General features: G+C 45.6%; 1 protein-coding gene and 1 non-coding gene across 2 annotated transcripts in view; one reads left to right on the forward strand and one right to left on the reverse strand.

Annotated features, from left to right (window-relative positions):
- Nucleotides 1-5,490, reverse strand: part of LOC137417558 (uncharacterized) — a 51,180-nt gene extending 45,690 nt beyond the window's left edge. The window contains exons 1-4 of the mRNA XM_068103494.2: nucleotides 5,282-5,490; nucleotides 5,102-5,163; nucleotides 3,538-3,727; nucleotides 1,145-1,279 (exon numbers count right to left, since the gene is read on the reverse strand). Coding sequence (XP_067959595.2) covers nucleotides 1,145-1,279; nucleotides 3,538-3,727; nucleotides 5,102-5,163; nucleotides 5,282-5,379 — 485 coding nt within the window. The 5' untranslated portion in view covers nucleotides 5,380-5,490. The remainder of the gene's footprint in view (nucleotides 1-1,144; nucleotides 1,280-3,537; nucleotides 3,728-5,101; nucleotides 5,164-5,281) is intronic.
- An 11,469-nt stretch (nucleotides 5,491-16,959) lies between these two features.
- Nucleotides 16,960-17,041, forward strand: TRNAS-AGA (transfer RNA serine (anticodon AGA)). Its single transcript has one exon. It is a non-coding gene; the product is annotated as a tRNA-Ser (tRNA).
- The last annotated feature ends 3,631 nt before the right edge of the window (nucleotides 17,042-20,672 follow it).

Here is a 20,672-nt window from a genome sequence, read left to right on the forward strand (position 1 = left end):
AAGCATGGAAAGGCCAGGGGGGGGGGGGGGGGAGAGAGAGGTATAAAACACATGGACACTGCTAGGACTTCCAGGAAAGAACTCGGTATTTCAAAAAAATGGATCTGGGGTGAATTAACGGGGGTAGAAAAGATCAAGGTTTTGGATGGGGGGAGATAAGAGATGGTGGTGAACAGCTGTTTTAAAGACCTGGAGCGAGGAGTGGGATTGAAGAGAGCGAGGGAGTTTGTTCCAGAGGTAGGAGATTTGTTGTTTGTCCCATTTGTCCAAAGGAGAATTGGAACCAATGAAAACAGATTTCGCTTTCAGGACTAGACTGTGGTGCTTGTGTTGGTGAAAAATCTTGTCAAACAGTCTCGGTGGGTAGATTCTAATGATGCTACGTTAGGATACCCAAGCTTTAAAAACGTAGAGAAATACACAGCTTGGTAAGCCTGTTTATATTGTACGAGCAGGAGTACCCGGCATTGCCCGGTGATGTTCTAATCTTGTTTGCATTTTGAAGAAAACAATGTTTGTTTTTTTCTATTTTTTGTGTGTGCCTAAATACTTATATACACCCACTAAGGAACATTTACATTTGATATTATAATAACACACACACACACACACACACACACACACACACACACACACACACACACACACACACACACACACACTAATTGGGAATAATCGAATATTACCTTTCCCATAGCTACAAAGGCACTATAGTATAGATAGTACTATAGTACAGGCACTATAGTACAGGCACTATAGAGTAATATTTGAAAAAAAATCAAACTTTTTTTTTTTAATGTTTCAAACTAAATTGGTATGAACACTCCCCGGCACTCACTGATGAACCACTGAAAGTTTGACGAAGATCCATTCAGCCATCTCTGGAAAAATGTATATAGTACAGATGCAGACCTGCCAGTGATAATTGATGGAAAATAATTGGAAAAAAGCTGGGTCTCACACACGTGGCGATAAATTCAACCTGAAGCAAAATCCTGAACTCACAAACCCTCAACTTGCAAAGATGCTTGAGCATAAACAGCTCCAGAGTGAAACGGAGGAGTTTCAACAAAGTGAGACACAACCTTCAATTCCAAAGTAACAAGAGGACAAAGGAAGTAAGATTGTAGGTGGGTTAGAGTACCGCCGAAGCCGTTCCTTGCTCGTGTGCCGAATGTTGTTTGCTCCAGTCTTCTCATACAACTTGTGCACCATTCCTTGAGTATGGCTTTGCGTAGACGTAGCCTCCTCCTGCGCTGTTGAGTTGGAACCTCCCTTCCTGGTGGCAGCACAATGCAACTCAGTCACAAAAAAAAATATTCATTCCCACAAAGAAAAAAAACAGGTCATGTCGGCCAAGCCTGAATCAATTGCCTTTATACCACCAAAGTCAAGGTCAAGGTCAAGTCAAGTCAAGGCCACCAAAGTCAAGGTGGAAAAAAAAAGCAAAAAAAAAAGTGTCCTTCACATTTAAAGGGCAATACAAGTGTTCGTTACAAAGGCTCTCCTCGAATGACAAAGGGCGAATAATTTAGCACGAATGTACATTGCTCTGGAGTGGGCTGGCACGATCAGTGGGCAAGTCCCATAAACTGCCCGGAGCTGCAACAAAGACAGGGTGTTGCATCAATGTGAGCGCCATCCCTCGGATGGATGTTAAACTTGGCGTCCCGTCTGCCGACATTTGTTTGTGGGAGCTAAAGATCCCATGGTGTCCTTCGGGAAGAGTCGGCGAGCCATCGCCGGCACCATGGCCAAATTCCAGCCGTAACTACTACTGGGACGGCAACGGCAAACCACCTAGTACAAGGAACTACTTCGGTGGCACCGACGTTCTGTAACAGAGTATGGTGTACAGAATCAGAGGATAACAGTCTACAAACACTCCTGACAAAATGATGGGATGTATCGTGAAATGTCAAAAAACAGTCATTTAGATTTTCACTTGCTCCATTTCTCCTTCAAACTCTCTTTCTCTGCCAGCAAAATAGAAATGTTCAGAATGATAAATTCATCCATATAATCTCCATTGGTTCAGTAATCAGTTCCTTATCGGTGGTCACGCAGGTAGGACTTCAAATGCCAAAACAGATAGTCACTGGTGGCCAGGTCCAGGCTCTTTTGGAAGTGAGCAGCTGCTCAAGGACACTTTTGTTCCACAAGACTGACACTACATTCCCCTGTAATTGTAGTTTTGTGAGGAAAATAGTTAATCAGCAAGATTTTCTTGGCATTCCAAAGAAAAGAAAAAAATCAAGGCCATGATCTTGCCAACTGATGGTTGGGTACGAAATGTATTGGTTGGAGGTGATCCCTTGTCCTTCCATTGCAAGGATTCCAATTTGTTTCAGGTTTCCTGTGGTGAAACCATGTTTTGTCCACTGGTGAGGATATAAAGTCCACTGGTGAGGTCATAAAGTCCACTGGTGAGGTCATAAAGTCCACTGGTGAGGTCATAAAGTCCACTGGTGAGGTCATAAAGTCCACTGGTGAGGTCATAAAGTCTACTGGTGAGGTCATAAAGTCCACTGGTGAGGTCATAAAGTCCACCGGTTCGGTCATAAAGTCCACCGGTGAGGTCATAAAGTCCACTGGTGAGGTCATAAAGTCCACCGGTTCGGTCATAAAGTCTACTGGTGAGGTCATAAAGTCCACTGGTAAGGTCATAAAGTCCACTGGTAAGGTCATAAAGTCCACTGGTAAGGTCATAAAGTCCACTGGTAAGGTCATAAAGTCCACTGGTAAGGTCATAAAGTCCACTGGTGAGGTCATAAAGTCCACTGGTGAGGTCATAAAGTCCACTGGTGAGGTCATAAAGTCCACTGGTGAGGTCATAAAGTCCACTGGTGAGGTCATAAAGTCCACTGGTGAGGTCATAAAGTCCATTGGTAAGGTCATAAAGTCCACTGGTAAGGTCATAAAGTCCACTGGTAAGGTCATAAAGTCCACTGGTAAGGTCATAAAGTCCACTGGTGACTGGTGAGGTCATAAAGTCCACTGGATCTGCATCGAGCAGTTCAAGAAGCTCACAACATGATACCAACAATTGCTGTCAATCACAAGTGCTGAGGATACGGGGTTCTGTAGCAAGTTCTGCAGACATTTTGGAAACTTCAACAAAGCGATTCTCCAACAACAATGCCTTGACTTGGGCAACAGTCCTATCCAGGGGTCATCTTCAAGGAACTCACGTCCACACTCAAAGTCAGCTGCCCATTTGGTAATGTGTGTGGAATAAAAGGGCCTACCTTTACCATACACGGCCACCATGTGCTTGTGAATTTCATCAGAACTGGCACCTTTGCATAAAAACGTGATGACATCACAATGCTCAAATTTAGCAAAATCCATAACAGTATCATGTAGCGACTTTCTGAATTATACTCTCAAACGACAACCAATGTCAGATCAATGAAATTCTTGGCATATAACAAGCATACCTGCAAGCTTATATTGAGCAAACAATGTGTCTTTGGGGTACTGTTCTTAGAATTTTGTAAATGGATGTTGTATGTAATATATGGATGTGTCCTTCACCCTGAATTGCAATGAGGCAAACTTGGTTGGCATTGTGCCAATACGGATGGTGTGAAAGTTGGCATTTTGGAGTTTTCCTCAGTTTCGTCCCAGAGCAACATCGAGGTCCACTGAGCACAAATTCCATGAATGGCCTGCGTGCTCAAAGGCCAAGTTACTGTGTCGCTCACGCCAAATTTGATCAAATCATCTGCAAAAAAGGGTCAAATTAAGGCATATCTTTTATTTTCATCAACGCAACATTTTCTTTGAGCTTGTGAAAATCAAAGTTCATTCTCGAAATACATTTGGAGAAAAAGCAACGCCAACTATGCTCTGGTAGCACAGGCCAATCTGCTTTGGAAATACTCCTGATATCTTTTTGGCGAATGTACTATCGGTTCACTCAACATATTGCCAGTGAAGTTGATACGGTCAGATTAAAATCAAGACTCGCTACTGTCAGCCTTACAAGGCCAAAAGGGCCGAAATGTGAGGCTTTACTTCAGTCAGATCAAAATAAAGACTCGCTATCGGCCTCACAAGGCCAAAAGGGCCGAAATGTGAGGCTTTACTACAGTTAGATCAAGATCAAGACTCGCTGCTGTCGGCCTCACAAGGCCAAAAGGGCCGAAATGTGAGGCTTTACTTCAGTCAGATCAAAATAAAGACTCGCTATCGGCCTTACAAGGCCAAAATGTCCGAATTGTGAGGCTTTACTTCAGTCAGATCAAAATAAAGACTCGCTATCGGCCTCACAAGGCCAAAAGGGCCGAAATGTGAGGCTTTACTACAGTTAGATCAAGATCAAGACTCGCTATCGGCCTTACAAGGCCAAAATGTCCGAATTGTGAGGCTTTACGACAGTCAGATCAAAATAAAGACTCGCTATCGGCCTCACAAGGCCAAAAGGGCCGAAATGTGAGGCTTTACTACAGTTAGATCAAGATCAAGACTCGCTATCGGCCTTACAAGGCCAAAATGTCCGAATTGTGAGGCTTTACTTCAGTCAGATCAAAATAAAGACTCGCTATCGGCCTCACAAGGCCAAAAGGGCCGAAATGTGAGGCTTTACTACAGTTAGATCAAGATCAAGACTCGCTATCGGCCTTACAAGGCCAAAATGTCCGAATTGTGAGGCTTTACGACAGTCAGATCAAAATAAAGACTCGCTATCGGCCTCACAAGGCCAAAAGGGCCGAAATGTGAGGCTTTACTACAGTTAGATCAAGATCAAGACTCGCTATCGGCCTTACAAGGCCAAAATGTCCGAATTGTGAGGCTTTACTTCAGTCAGATCAATATGAAGACTCGCTGCTGTCGGCCATACAAGGCCAAAGGGGCCGGAATTGTGAGGCTTTACGACAGTCAGATCAATATGAAGACTCGCTGCTGTCGGCCATACAAGGCCAAAGGGGCCGAATCGTGAGGCTTTACGACAGTCAGATCAATATGAAGACTCGTTGCTGTCGGCCATACAAGGCCAAAGGGGCCAAATTGTGAGGCTTTACTCCAGTCAGATCAATATGAATAATCGCTGATGTTGGCCATACAAGGCCAAAGGGGCCGAATCGTGAGGCTTTACCTGGCGAGTCGGTGTTAAGAACAGCAATTAATGGAGTCCTTTCGTTCTTCTTGCTTTTATTCCTGTACAAAAAAAAAAGATCAACTCTCGCACAAATATCAGCAAACATGTATAAAACTGCAGGAATGATCTAAAGTATGGGAAAACACCCTGCCCACCCCCGCCCTCCAAAATAAAGACCTCAATGTCCAGCATAACGCGAGTTCTTCTGCAGATGCACTGGATTCGGACAAAGCCAAAAACACGATGGTGTAACGATACTGATGGAGCAACGTCATGCCCTGGCGTAGTCCACAGGATAAAATGGCGACGGGTCGTCGGGCAGGCACGCCGGCTTCAACAATGGCCGTCAATGTGGATATTTTCTCTTGGCCAGCGACGATCAAAACCACTGCCTGGTCAGATCATTCGTCACCACACCATCTTTTCACAAGAACAGGTACATCTGATTATTTGTGACTCATTTTGACTTACAACGTGGCGCTAAAGTTCAACTGAAATTCACAACTTCCAAAAATTAACAACAAGCAGAATACGTACAATAGCTGCCCACCAAATTTCGCCCGAATCCGTCCGTAACCTTTTGAGATATCCTGCTCAAAGAAAGACAAGCAGGGTTGAATACATAACCTCCGTCCACCTTTGGTGGCGGAGGTAATAAAGCAATGTAGAATTTAGAAGCTTGTGGCCACGTGATTTGTCATGTGATCATCAAACCTACACAAATCTGCAACTACGTTTTTCAAAGACTGTGTTGAACCTTAAGAACAAACATGGGTAAAGGACACGGTGAAGTAATGCAACACCAGTTTGAATAGACACCCAATCATTTGACGAGATGCCAATTGAAATATACCAGCCTGCCTGGGGTATCATGGCCTACCGCAGGCACTTCACCATGGTTGGCATATTCCACGTCCCACCATGGATGTGCAACCCTCTGTGGCGGTGTGAACCGCTCCCTATGGAAGAGTACCCCAAAAACACATGACCATCACCCCTCCCTCCCCGAGACGAGACGAGTACCCAAAACCGCCCTCATCCTGTCCCCAAGAGTGCAATACCCAAAACTACAGTCCTTCTATACTGTCGCTGCTCACATGACGCATCCCAAAAATTTCTGGCCACATGGCTCATAGGCGCCATTTTCTATCCACCGATAGCCCATTGAATGAACACACGATAACTCATCTATCTTCTATCTTCTATATATATATATATATATAAAAGAAAGTTTTTGTTTGTTTGTTTGTTTGCACGCGCTAATTTCCTGAACGGTGAAAGATAAGAGGAAACCTCCAATACAAAAAACGTCGGGACGGCCCCCGGGAAGGTTATAGGCTAGGTGGCGAGGCCGGTTGAGGCCCACCTCGGCCGGGCTGGGCCCATTTCGCAATTAAAAGCTGAGCTGAATTATCGTAGTCAATCTTCTACGGCTGCAGGTAAAAGCTGAGTTATAGTAGTAAATTCATTCAAAATTAACTTAAAATGTTTGGACGGGCCCGGGAAGGTTATAGGCTAGGTGGCGAGGCCGGTCAAGGCCCACCTCTGCCGGGCTGGGCCCATTTTGCAATTAAAAGCTGAGCTGAATTATAGTAGTCAATCTTCTACGGCCGCGGGGTAAAAGCTGAATTATAGTAGTAAATTCATTCAAAAATAACTAAAAATGTCGGGACGGGCCCCGGGAAGGTTATAGGCTAGGTGCTGAGGCCGGCCGAGGCTGCTTTGGCCGGGCTGGGCCCATTTCGCAATTAAAAGCTGAGCTGAATTCTTGTAGTCAATCTTCTACGGCCGCGAGTAAAAGCTAAATTATAGTAGTAAATTCATTCAAAAATAACTAAGAATGTCGGGACGGGCCCCGGGAAGGTTATAGGCTAGGTGCTGAGGCTGGTCGAGGCTGCTTTGGCCGGGCTGGGCCCATTTTGCAATTAAAAGCTGAGCTGAATTATAGTCGTCAATCTTCTACGGCTGCGAGTAAAAGCTGAATTATAGTAGTAAATTCATTCAAAAAGAACCCGGGCAACGCCGGGTGCTTTCGGCTAGTAATGTATATATTAAAGTAGCCGGATTTCTCCCTCTGTTTCCCTCTTTCAGATCATTGGTTGGACAGCTGGCCTGACTCCACCCACAATTGAACCTCAAAAAATGAAATCATTGGACCACCATTTTGGTCGCCACTTATAAGGCCTAGGGCCTTAATTAAGCTTCATGCCTCCAGTATACATTTGAAGAATGAACAATGCGTTTTCATCATGAAATAAAGGTATGCTTTGAGGAAAAATAGCTATGTTTTGATTACAACCCATGCAGAGGAAATGAGGTAATGCATGTTTTGTTCAGGAGCGATCGAGGCAACGGTCTACATGCTGCCCAAATAAAACTTTCGTACTTATGCAAAACACCAGCAAAAAATGGAGGGTTGATGTTTGTAAATTTGGTTTTCGTCCGAGTTACACAGGATTCATAAACAAACTGTATTTCACATGTGCATGGACATGTAATTCTGTTATCATATTAAGTAAATAAACATGCGTGGCAAATTTGAGGCAAAAAAAAGTTGGTTGGTAGGAATCGAAAGAGTTTTATTTCATTTATTTATTTTTACATAATCTGGTAAAACGCTATTCGGGGGATTGTCATCGACAGAAAATGCACCTTATTTGAAGTTGAGGACTTCATATCACATTTTACATTGTCTGGATGTACCACAGGTCCCTGCTGGTTATTTTTTTAATGACAGGATGCTGTGCATTAAATGCACCAATCGATCAGATAAAGGTTTCAAAATGTATAGATTCCCTGCAGATGCCGAAAGGAAAATAATTGGGGAAAATAAAATTGTTTGCATAAGATGGAAACCGACTTCAGGGTCATTTCTGTGCCAGGTAAGTTGCAGTCCCGTGTGTGCGCACTTGTATGTGGTCCTATGATCATATTGTAGTTGGCAGTTGGGTATAACTACTATAAATCGCAAACTGACATAACTCGTCATCGAAACATGTACAGATCATTTATAACATGAGAAACATCTGTTCCCTATGGGAGTAGCCAGGGGGGAAAGGGGTAGGTGATAAGCATAGAATGTATATAATGTCTCAAGAACATCGGGTTTCCTTCAAATGTTTTTCATTCTAGTGTTAAACAGCAGTAGCGACTGTTTAAACAAGTAATCATACATTGGATGGAATTGACAGAATAGTTTGTAGTTATAATAATTTTAACTTCCAGTATGTGTGCTCCATTAAGTGCCATGATAAGCTATTTATACACCTCACCACGGATTTTACCCAAAGTGGGGGAATTAAGTCACGACAACCTCCGTCATGTGACGCTCAATCCCCATGGCAAGTTTGGTTAAGATTAGATAAGTAATGACCAAATGCATCATGGTCAGACACACAGACAGACACCAAAATGTGTATTTTAGTATGATATAAAGAACATCCTGGCAAAGTTGCTTACAAGTAAACAAGTCACATGTGTGTCGAACGTACGTTTGTTTATTTATTTATTCAAATTAGTCAAAGTGTTGCAGTTAACATTAGTTTAGCCCGAGTTTGAATCTTGGCCCAGCTACATCCCGGTGTTTCACAGGCAGAACGATTCATCAATGTTTGTGTCATCCCTCGAATTGACGTTAAGCCGGGTGTCCAGTCTAGCAGCATTAGCTGGTGGACGTTAAAGATCCCACAGTGTCATTTGCCAAGATTAGGCAAGCTATCGCTGACGCCATGGACAAATTCCTGCCCTGAATAACTGCTGGCAAGGCAATGGCAAACCATCCAGGATTACGCTTGCCAAGTAACTGCTTCGGCAGCCAAAGGCCTGCCTTCAAGCAGAGCACACAATCGATCTATCTTCTCAAGCTCTTTCTCTTTTTTCACTCAATTGTTATCTTTCCTCACTCTATACTCTGAAGCCTGGTGTTGGCTTAGCCGTTAGGGTGCCAGCTTGGGATCCTGGGATCGTAATACCGGTCGATCGCTGAATTAACGCCAGGGGGATTGACTCAGCCTGTAATCCTTCCGAGGTCGGCAAATTGAGTACCAGTTCACTGGTAATTCCCTTGGTGGCAGAAAGGGCATCCGGCCATAAAACATTGCTTCAAAAAGGGGACCACTGTGCCCAAAAAAGGCCAACCCCTGCGCTGCGGGGAAAAATGGCCTCTAAAAGCGGTTCCTAACTCTATACTCTCCCTCAATTTCTCTCTTTCACTTTCCTTTTTCCAATCCTCTCAGATTTCTGCATTCTGTCACGGCCGATCGATGTCTTTCTTCTACCCACACGCTCTGTACACCTCAAACTAGGCACGCAGCAGTGTCAACTTTTACTTGCACATTACACTTCATTTTTCTGTGGTTTCTGTAATATGTTTTAAGGCTAAATCAATCCTGTCTGATTGTATGCTTATTCTCATGCGTTGGAAGAATGAAAATAAAGGCATATCAAGTAATACAAGGTATCCCAAAGGCAGTGTCGTGATTTTAATTTTGAATCTAAACTACAAAAAGATCTCATTCTTCCCTCCATGTGTTCAAGACGGCTGTTCACCACCACCTCAGATCATCCCCAATCCAAAACCATGATCTTTTCTTCCCTCGTTAACCTCACCCCAATCCCTCCTCCTTCCAAATTTCCAGTTTTACCTCCTGAGAGTAGGTATCCATCTTCTCCACCCTTGCATCCTTCCCTGCCCACCATTCCTCCCCACACCCATTGTCAGTCTCCCTCTTCCTTGGCCTTCAACTTTGCTGTTGGTGTTCCCCCATCTCTCTACTGTTCCTTTTGCGTGTTTTCATCCTGTTTTTGTCCGTTACAGTCGTGGTAGAAAATATTGGCACCGTTGCCCTTTTTTTCAAATAACTCACAATTTTCTCTAAAAATAAGTTGAAATTGACAAAAGTATTTGGTCTCCACAATTCTTTATTTCACTGTTAATATTACAGAACCTTTGTTTGTGATTCAGAACTTAATATATCCTTTTAAATCAGAAAATAAAAATAAATGGCATTGACAAAATTGACACCCTCGACTTAATATTTGGTGGCACGGCCTTTGGACAAAATAACTGCAGTCAAGCGTTTCCTATAACCATGAATGAGCTTCCTACACCTCTCTACTGGCAGTTTGGCCACTCTTCTTGTACAAACTGCTCCAGTTCTCCCAGATGTGAAGGGTACCTTCTCCCAACTGCTGTTTTCAGATCTCCCCACAGGTGTTCAATGAGATTTCGATCTGGACACATTGCTGGCCCCTTCAGAACAGTCAAGTGTTTTGTCTTGAACCATTCCTGGGTGCTTTTTGAAGTGTGTTTGGGGTCATTGTCCATTGCCAGAGGCAGCAAAGCAACCCCAAAACATCACTGAACCTCCTCCATGTTTGACTGTAGGGACGGTGTTCTTTTCTTTGAAGGCTTCATTTTGTTTTCTGTAAACATAGAGATGATGTGTTTTACAAAAAGCTCTAATTTGGTCTCATCTGTTCACAGGACATTCTCCCAGAAGGATTTTAGCTTGTTCAGGTGTGTTTTGGCAAACTCCAGTCGGGCTTTCTTATGTCTCACTCTCAGCAATGGGGTCCTCCTCGGTCTCATACCATAGAACCCCCTTTCATTGAGTTGGCAACGGATGGTGTGAGTTGAAACTGTCGTACCTTGTGTCTGATGGTCCGCTTGAATCTGTTTGGCAGTTGATCGAGGTGCTTTCTCCACCATTTGAACAATCCTTCGCTGCAATCTTTGATCAAGTTTTCTCTTGCGGCCAAGTCCAGGGAGGTTGGCTACAGTGCCATGGGCCTTACACTTCCTGATAACATTGCGTACGGTGGATACAGGAACATCAAGGTCTCTGGAGATGGACTTGTAGCCTTGAGATTGTCCACGTTTAGCTACAATCTTGTGTCTGACCTCCTCAGACAATTCTCTGGTTTTCTTTCTTTTCTCCATGCTCATTGCGGTACACACAGTGACACAAAACAGCAGAATGACTCCTTTTCTCGATTCAAACTGGTTGAATGAGTGATTTTGTATGTTGCAGGCACCTGCAACTCACCACAGGTGAGTTCAATTACAAAGCAAAGGAGTATCACCTGCTTGAAATCCATTTATTTCTAAGAATTTCTAAAAGGTGCCAATAATATTTTATGTAAGGTGCCAATAATAATAATATAAGGTGCCAAAGAGGCCATTTTAGGATTTCTGTGTGGAATAACCTACGGTTTTGTAATTTTTCAGCTTTTTTGTTTGGCTCCACTGCACACCCAAGAAACACACATGTATCCACATTTTTAAATTTTAATTTTGATGTTTAATTTTTAAATTTCAACAATTTTCTGGAAGAAATGGTGCATTATTTTTAAAAAGTGCAAGGGTGCCAAGATTTTTGGCCATGACTGTACATCCTGATTGTTCAGTGGACAAGCTCTTCTATGAACCTCAACTATGTATACAAAAAAAAGGTTTATCTGTCTGTCACCATTTTCCTCAGAGATGGCCAAACAAATTTTCGTCAAACTATCAAAAATTCATCAGTTAGTGTCAGGGAGTGTTTTCGGCAACAATTCTAAAGGGGTGATTTTAAAGGGGCGATTCTAAAGGGGCGATTCTAAAGGGGTGATTCTAAAGGGGTGATTCTAAAGGGGTGATTCTAAAGGGGTGATTCTAAAGGGGTGATTCTAAAGGGGTGATTCTAAAGGGGTCATTCTAAAGGGTAATTCTAAAGGGTAATTCTAAAGGGTAATTCTAAAGGGTAATTCTAAAGGGTGATTCTAAAGGGTCATTCTAAAGGGTAATTCTAAAGGGTAATTCCAAAGGGTAATTCCAAAGGGTAATTCTAAGGGGTAATTCTAAAGGGTAATTCTAAAGGGTAATTCTAAAGGGTAATTCTAAAGGGTAATTCTAAAGGGTAATTCTAAAGGGTAATTCTAAAGGGTAATTCTAAAGGGTAATTCTAAAGGGTAATTCTAAAGGGTAATTCTAAGGGGGTAATTCCAAAGGATAATTCTAAAGGGTGATTCTGCCAAACACCCCTTCCTCCCACCCACCCCCCATCCCCACCTCAGATCACCCTAACTCCCCCTCCCCTACCCCAAACAAACACCCCCCCACATCAGATCACCCTAACTCCCCCCAAACAAGCACCCCTCCCCCCCACCTCAGATCACCCTAACACCCCCCCCCCCAAACAAACACCTCCCCTTCCCCCCACCTCAGATCACCCTAACTCCCCCTCCCCCACCCCAAACAAACACACCTCCCCCCCCACCTCATATCACCCTAACTCCCCCTCCCCTACCCCAAACACCCCTCCCCCCCACCTCAGATCACCCTAACTCCCCCCAAACAAACACCCCTCCCCCCCCTCAGATCACCCTAACACCCCCCCCCCAAACAAACACCTCCCCTTCCCCCCACCTCAGATCACCCTAACTCCCCCTCCCCCACCCCAAACAAACACACCTCCCCCCCCACCTCATATCACCCTAACTCCCCCTCCCCTACCCCAAACACCCCTCCCCCCCACCTCAGATCACCCTAACTCCCCCCAAACAAACACCCCTCCCCCCCCTCAGATCGCCCTAACTCACCCCCCCCCTCAAACAAACACCCCCCCCCCCAAAAAAAACACCCCTCCTCCCCTCCACCTCAGATCACCCTAACACCCCCCCCCCCAAACAAACACCTCCCCTTCCCCCCACCGCAGATCACCCTAACTCCCCCTCCCCTACCCCAAACAAACACCCCTCCCCCCCACCTCAGATCACCCTAACTCCCCCCAAACAAACACCCCTCCCCCCCCTCAGATCGCCCTAACTCACCCCCCCCCCAAACAAACACCCCCCCCCAAAAACACCCCTCCTCCCCTCCATCTCAGATCACCCTAACACCCCCCCCCCCCCAAACAAACACCTCCCCTTCCCCCCCACCGCAGATCACCCTAACTCCCCCTCCCCTACCCCAAACAAACACCCCTCCCCCCCCACCTCAGATCACCCTAACTCCCCCAAACAAACACCCCTCCCCCCCCTCAGATCGCCCTAACTCACCCCCCCCCCCAAACAAACACCCCCCCCCCCCCCAAAACACCCCTCCTCCCCTCCACCTCAGATCACCCTAACAACCCCCCCCCCCCCCAAACAAACACCTCCCCTTCCCCCCACCGCAGATCACCCTAACTCCCCCTCCCCTACCCCAAACAAACATCCCTCCCCCCCACCTCAGATCACCCTAACTCCCCCCAAACAAACACCCCTCCCCCCCCCCTCAGATCGCCCTAACTCCCCCCAAACAAACACCCCTCCCCCCCCCCTCAGATCGCCCTAACTCCCCCCAAACAAACACCCCTCCCCCCCCTCAGATCGCCCTAACTCCCCCCCAAACAAACACCCCTCCCCCCCCCCCCTCAGATCGCCCTAACTCACCTCCCCCCCCCCCCCAGGTAAGGACATTCGAAATCCTCCTCTCTTTCCCCAAACATCCCCTCCCCCAGATCATAACACCGGAGCTCCCCCTCCCCTATCTCTAACTAAGCTCGGATCCCAAAAGGAGGTGCATAAAGCAGCACGGGCGCGTTCAAAGATTACTCGCACGTGTTTCACACATCGACCAAGCACCGGCTCCACATGGAATCAGCGTTAGTTACCCCGAGGGGAGCGAGCACAGGTAGCTCATCGACTCATCGTGCGCGCGAAGCGTTTCTTCGGTAATCATTAATCCCACTCGCACTTTAAAAGGAAATGAATCATGTTACCTTGCGCGACCTTCACACTCCTGGGAGTGGTTCCCTGCGTGTCTCCCATCGCTGGGTCCCTCTCCCTCGTCACGCCTCGCTCATCGACACTCACACTCTTCACCTCTTGTTTAAAGCCGCACTCACTCACAGAGGGCTCCATTTTGTATCGCTTCACCCGCCTCAAAAGATTTATCCTTACCTGGGAAACTCTTATCTGCTTTCTCCCACCAAATCGAATCCAATTTTTAAAATAAATATATATTCGATAATCGAAGCCAACTTGTCACCTATTAACAGCAAAATTTACAATTATGGCACCTTGTGTCTTATAAAATAACACTTTGTTATCGAGGAACACAATATAAACAACAACAATGTGAGCAGGCTTTAATTAATTAACTTTGAGGTGTATCCAAATGTTTTTCCTTCATCAACCTTCATCAAATAACTGCAGGCACGACCGGCAAATGAGTGGGTTTAGCGATGAAGCCACGCGGCCGCCATATTGGGACTCCCGACCCCCTGACACTCTTGCAGCAAACAACGAGAACAAACCATAAAAGATTCACAGATCAGCAGGTTTTTAAAATAAAGTTTTTATTTTATGGCTTTTTCATGCTCTCAACTCTTTCACAACATAAGTGTTGTATATATATATATATATATATATATACATGTATATATATATATATACAGTATATATATATAAAAAACAGTTTGTGTGTGTGTAATGTTACCGATAGACTCCGAAACGGAGAGGCTCACGTACTTGATATTTGGCACAGACATGGCCATTGAGCCTGGGAAGGACATGGCCGACCTAAAAATATTTGACGAGATCCATATTTTTTATTCATATTTACCTCAGCGCATTTCAGCGAGGAATATTATACACGGAATCTGACCTGGTGGCAGAGCAGCGCGCTGATTCGCTCAGAGCGATCACGTGTTCCATCCCCGCCGCCAGACCATTGAACATAAAACACAGTTTGTGTGTGTGTAATGTTGTAATGTGTGTAATGTACGGGTCTCTCTTCCCCCGCCCGGCAACGCCGGTACTGGAGGGCGTCACAGGATCGGTGAGTCTCCAAAATCCGCTTCGTGCTGTTGCGAAGATGCAGGACGATGTCGCGATTGTTGTGCTGCTCTCCGACCATGAGAACTGCAACGTCATTGTTGACTGGCCCTCCCCTTCCCCTTCCCCCTCCCCCCTCCGTCCTCCCCTCCCCCCTCCCTCCCCCCACCCTATCCCCTCCCCTTTGCCCCTCCCCCTCCCTTTTCCCCCTCCCCCTCCCTTTCCCCCTCCATTTCCCCCCCTCCCCCTCCCCCTCCCCCTCGCCCTCACCCTCCCCCTCCCCCTCCCCTCCCCCTCCCCCTCCCCTCCCCCCTCCCCTCCCCCCCTCCCCCTCCCCTCCCCCCTCCCCCTCCCCTCCCCCCTCCCCCCTCCCCCATCCCCCTCCCCCCTCCCCCCTCCCCCATCTCCCTCCCCCATCCCCCTCCCCCCACCTCCCCCCTCCCCTCCCCTCCCACCTCCCCCTCCCACCCTCTCCTCCCCCTCCCCCCCTCTCCTCCCCTCCCCCCCTCCCCCTCCCCCTCCCCCTCTTCTCCCCTCCCCCCCCCTCTTCTCTCCTCCCCCCCTCTTCTCTCCTCCCCCCCCCTCTTCTCTCCTCCCCCCCCTCTCCCCCCCCTCCCCTCCCCTCCCCTCCCCCCCTCTCCCCCCCTCCCCTCCCCTCCCCCACCCGGCAATGCCGGGTACTTCTGCTAGTATATATATACATATATATGGTCAAATTAAGAGTTATTTCGACCTAATATAGCGGCGTAGTGCCATACATAGTATTTTGCCATTTTTTGGAGATTTACTTGTGTATGGCTTATAATGCTTACATATCTAGGCCGAGACAAATACCGTAGTGGCCTTGATTCACCTGATTAAAATAATAATAAAAATCGGAGCAATACCCCTGGGTGCTCACCTGGAAGAATAAACAGTATACTACATGGACTAGAGGTATTTTAAACTAATTTCAATGGTTGCCAGAAGACCGGGCAGCATGTAGAATCATATTAACATAATTATAAGACTTTAAACAAAAAAATTAAAAACTACCTATTTTGGGGGGCAACCCTCGCCTCCATCCCCCACACCTCCCCGAATTCCTCCTTCGACCCCCAATTTTAATAATGCCTGAAACAAACTTTGGTACATCACGGGTGATTAAGGTTGTGGTCAAGTTTCATTGAAAAAGAGCAAATACCTACTTTAGGGGATGGCAACACGCCCTCACCCGCCACCCCCGCTCGTAGACCCAATTAGGGCCCGATTTTTTTTTAAGGTTGTGAGGTCAACAACTTCAATGGAATATCTAAATCCTCAATTTTCATCCTATTGTTTTGAAATTTGAAGAGGATTTGCATGTCCTGTCACTGATTTCATCCACCAACTATTTTTAAGGTCAAATTTATTGTCTGGATTTCGCAAGTATCCTGCTCTGCGCGACTTATTTCTTGATTATGTGTTTGCTCCTGAACAGTATATATCAAAAGGTTATGGACGGATTCGGATGAAATTTGGTGGAGAGGTTGTGTCCTTGACAAGGACGAAATTATTTGATATTTGTGAAGATCCGGATCCAAATATGGATCCGAGAATTTTTTTCATTGGTTCTTCACCATTGAAAGACAGGGCAAAAAAAACCCATATACAGCACGATATCTCAAAAATATGTGGAGGAATTGTGACTGAACTCTGTGGATGAGTTGGTTCAGTGAGAAGAACAAGGCGATTTGATTTTGGTTCATGTCCGGATCCAGATCCGACCAATCAGTGGGATACAAAACACAAACGGTTCAGCCCGGCAGAATTTACCATTCAATCAAGAAAGGAAGCAGAATTTACCATTTAACAAATGTTTGATGTGGCTTAAGAGTTCAAACTGCTGACATCCCAGACTCAGAGAAGACTCTCGAAACATTACACCTCCGAGGTTGTTTATGAATAAATTGAATCAAAGTTTTTTTTCTCCAGCATCGTGATTCGAACAACACGTTGATATCAAGAAGTATGCGGTTCTGCATTTTTAATACGTACAACTAATCCAGGCTCATGTTATGCAGTTGTCATCAGTTGTAGTCGTGGCCGAGTGGTTAAGGCGATGGACTAGAAATCCATTGGGGTCTCCCCGCGCAGGTTCGAATCCTGCCGACTACGATGTCTTTTTTATATACAGTATCTGCTTTCTGAACACATGATACAATTTGTGCCGGACTGTATTTATTGTGCTGTGCATGTTTGAGCCAAGTTTGTGTATTTGTTCTGATTTTCTGGCCGCAGTTTTTGACCCACAGGTCTCAAATTTGCGATGAAGACTGTTTTCTCCCCCAGGGTGGTTTTTTTTTTTTTTTTTTTTTTTGTATACAAGATCGAGGCTCGTGAAAGAGCGAACATTAATCACACAGAAAGACAAACCGACACATAAAACATATAACATAGGGAGCGGTAGACAAGATGGGGAGAGAGGGGGAAGGACACAAACACAACATTTGAGAGCAGGGACCGAGAGACATGGAGACATCGAGAGATCTGAGAGAGGGCGAGGGCTTTGGGGGGGGGGGGGGCGTGGGAAGGGGGCAGTGGGAGAGGTATAAAACATATGGACACTGCCAGGACTTCCAGGAAAGAAGTTGGAATTTCAAACAAGGTGGATCTGGGGTGAATTAGCGGGGGTAGAAAAGATCAAGGTTTTGGATGGGGGAAGATAAGAGATGGTGGTGAACAGCTGTTTTAAAGACCTGGAGGGAGGAGTGGGATTGAAGGGAGTGAGGGAGTTTGTTCCAGAGGCGGGAGAAAAGAGGAATGAAAGAGTGAAGGTGAGCGGAGAGCCGAGATTTCGGCAGTTTAACCATCAGAGGGTTGCTGGCAGATCTTGTGCGACCTGTAGGAATATTTGGGGGACAGAGCACAGAGAGAGCTGGGGGTGCAAGGCCGGAGAGGAGTCGGTAGAAGACAGAAAGACCACCTACCTGCCTGCGGTGAGTGAGTGAAAGGCCCTCAGAGATAGCTTCATCGCGGGAGATTCCAATAATTCTGAAAGCTTTGGTTTCAACAGCGTGAAGCCGAGCTAGGTGTGAGGCAGGAGCACCGGCCCATAGGGGAGAACAGTATTCCATTGAGCTGCGGATGAAAGCCTTGTATGTGGTGAGGAGCTCAGGTGTGCCGAGGAAGGACTTCGCACGACGGAGGATGCCCAGTCGGCGACTGGCTTTGGAGGCCAGCTTGGAAATGTGGTTTTCCCAAGAAAGATCATGGCAGATAGTGAGACCCAAAATCTTGAGCGACAGAACTTCTTGGAGAGGATTGTTGAGAAAGTAGATGGGAGGGTTGTCCAGTCGATCTTTTCGGAGAGACATAGTAAGAGTGTGAGATTTGTCAGGATTGAAAGACATGTTCCACTTGTTTGACCAGTCTGTGATTTTGTCCAGGTCTTCAGAGAGTGAGGAGGCAGCAGACTGCCGATCTGAGGGAAGAGGAATGGAGCGGCAGAGAGTGGAGTCATCAGCAAAGAGATAGAGAGGATTTTCGAGAGAGTCAGAGAGATCATTGATGAAGACCAGAAAAAGCACGGGGCCCAGAACACTGCCTTGGGGAACTCCAGCCTGAACAGGAAGAGGAGATGAGAGAAACCCATTCAGGGCCACACGTTGACGACGACTAGAGAGGAAGTCCGCCAGCCATGCGTGGAGATTTCCATGGATACCAAAGGAGGAGAGTTTGGTGAGCAGAGCGGGGTGCCAGACCGTGTCGAAGGCACGTGATATGTCGAGGGAGACAGCTCTAATTTCCTGTTTGGCATTGAGGACCTCCATCCATTGTTGAGACAGCAGAAGCAGCATGTCCAGAGTAGAGTGACCTGGTCTGAAACCAAATTGATGATCAGAGATCAAGCCATTGGAGAAGAGGAAAGATTTCATATCAGAAGCAATGATGGATTCCATGACTTTGCTGATAATTGGGAGAAGGCTGATTGGTCTGTAGTTGCTAGGATCTGTTTTTGCACCTTTTTTGTGCAAAGCGGTGATGTTGGCTGATTTCCAAGCAGATGGCAGTTGACCTTGAGCAAAAGAGAGGGTGAAGAGAACAGCGAGAGGGTGAGATAGAGCAGCAGAGCAGGATTTTAGGACCCGTGGGCTGATGCCGTCGGGTCCAGTTGCAGAATCAGAGTCGAGGGTTGACAGAAACTTTTCCACCTTGTCAGGAGGAAAGGACACGGAGTCCAGGAGCAGCAGGGTACGACTGGGTATGGTGGGTACAGAGAGGGATGGGTTTGGGACACAAGATTTAGAGGCAAACACAGAGTTGAGGCATTCAGCTTTTTCACGTGCGGAGTCAGCTGTGTAGCCGTTTGAGGTAAGGGAGGGGATGGAGGGGGAACAAACACCAGAAACGGATTTGACCAGACGCCACCAGGATTTGGAAGAGGGAGACAGATAAGAGAGTTCGGTTTTGCTCTCTGTTCTGTTCTGAGGTTTGTCATGAGGAAGATCCCTTTTGATTTTGAGGTCAAAAGGTCAAAATAATCAACAGCTTTGTCAAATTTCGAAAATCCTTAATTGTCATCCGATTGACTTGAAATTTGAAGAGCATTTGCAGTCACGTCAATGAATTCGACCACCAATTATTTTTTGAGGTCATCATTGATCAAAAAGTCAACAAAGTCCAAAGTTAAACAACTTCAGTGGAATTTCTAAATCCTCAATTTCCATCTGATTGTTTTGAAATTTGAAGAGCATATCCATTTCCTGTCACTGATTTCATCCACCAACTATTTTTTTTTAATTGTCAACATTGATCAAAACGTCAACAATGTCCAAAGTCAACAACTTCAGTGGAATTTCTAAATCCTCACTTTTCATCCGATTGACTTAACATTTGAAGAGGATTTGAGGTTCACGGCACTGAATTCGACCACCAATTAGTTTTGTGACGTCATCATTGATCAAAAAGTCAACAACGGCCAAAGGTCAGCAACTTCAGTGGAATTTCCAAAATCCTCAATTGTCATCCGATTGACTTAACATTTGAAGATCATTTGCACATCACGTCACTGAATTCGACCATGAATTATTTTGAGGTCATCATTGATCAAAAAGTCAACAAAGGCCAAAGGTCAGCAACTTCAGTGGAAGTTCTAAATCCTCAATTTTCATCCGATTGTTTTGAAATTTGAAGAGCATTTCCATTTCCTGTCGCTGAATTCGACCACCAATTATTTTTTTAGGTCATCATTGACAAAAAAGTCAACACAGGCCAAAGTTAAACAACTTCAGTGAAATTTCTAAATCTTCAATTGTCACCCGATTGACTTAACATTTGAAGATCATTGGCACATCATGGCACTGAATTCGACCATAAATTATTTTGAGGTCATCATTGACCAAAAAGTCAACACAGGCCAAACGTAAACAACTTCAGTTGAATTTCCAAAATCCTCAATTGTCATCCGATTGACTTAACATTTGAAGATCATTGGCACATCACGGCACTGAATTCGACCATGAATTATTTTGAGGTCATCATTGACCAAAAAGTCAACACAGGCCAAACGTAAACAACTTCAGTTGAATTTCCAAAATCTTCAATTGTCATCCGATTGACTTAACATTTGAAGATCATTTGCACATCACGGCACTGAATTCGACCATAAATTATTTTGAGGTCATCATTGACCAAAATGTCAACAAAGGCCAAAGATCAGCAACTTCAGTGGAATTTCTAAAATCCTCAATTTTCTTCCCATTGTCTTGAAATTTGAAGAGGATTTGAGGATCACGGCACTGAATTC

This window comes from Myxine glutinosa, chromosome 4 (assembly GCF_964187855.1).
Source record: "Myxine glutinosa chromosome 4, kmMyxGlut1.1, whole genome shotgun sequence".
Lineage (NCBI taxonomy): Eukaryota > Metazoa > Chordata > Myxini > Myxiniformes > Myxinidae > Myxine > Myxine glutinosa.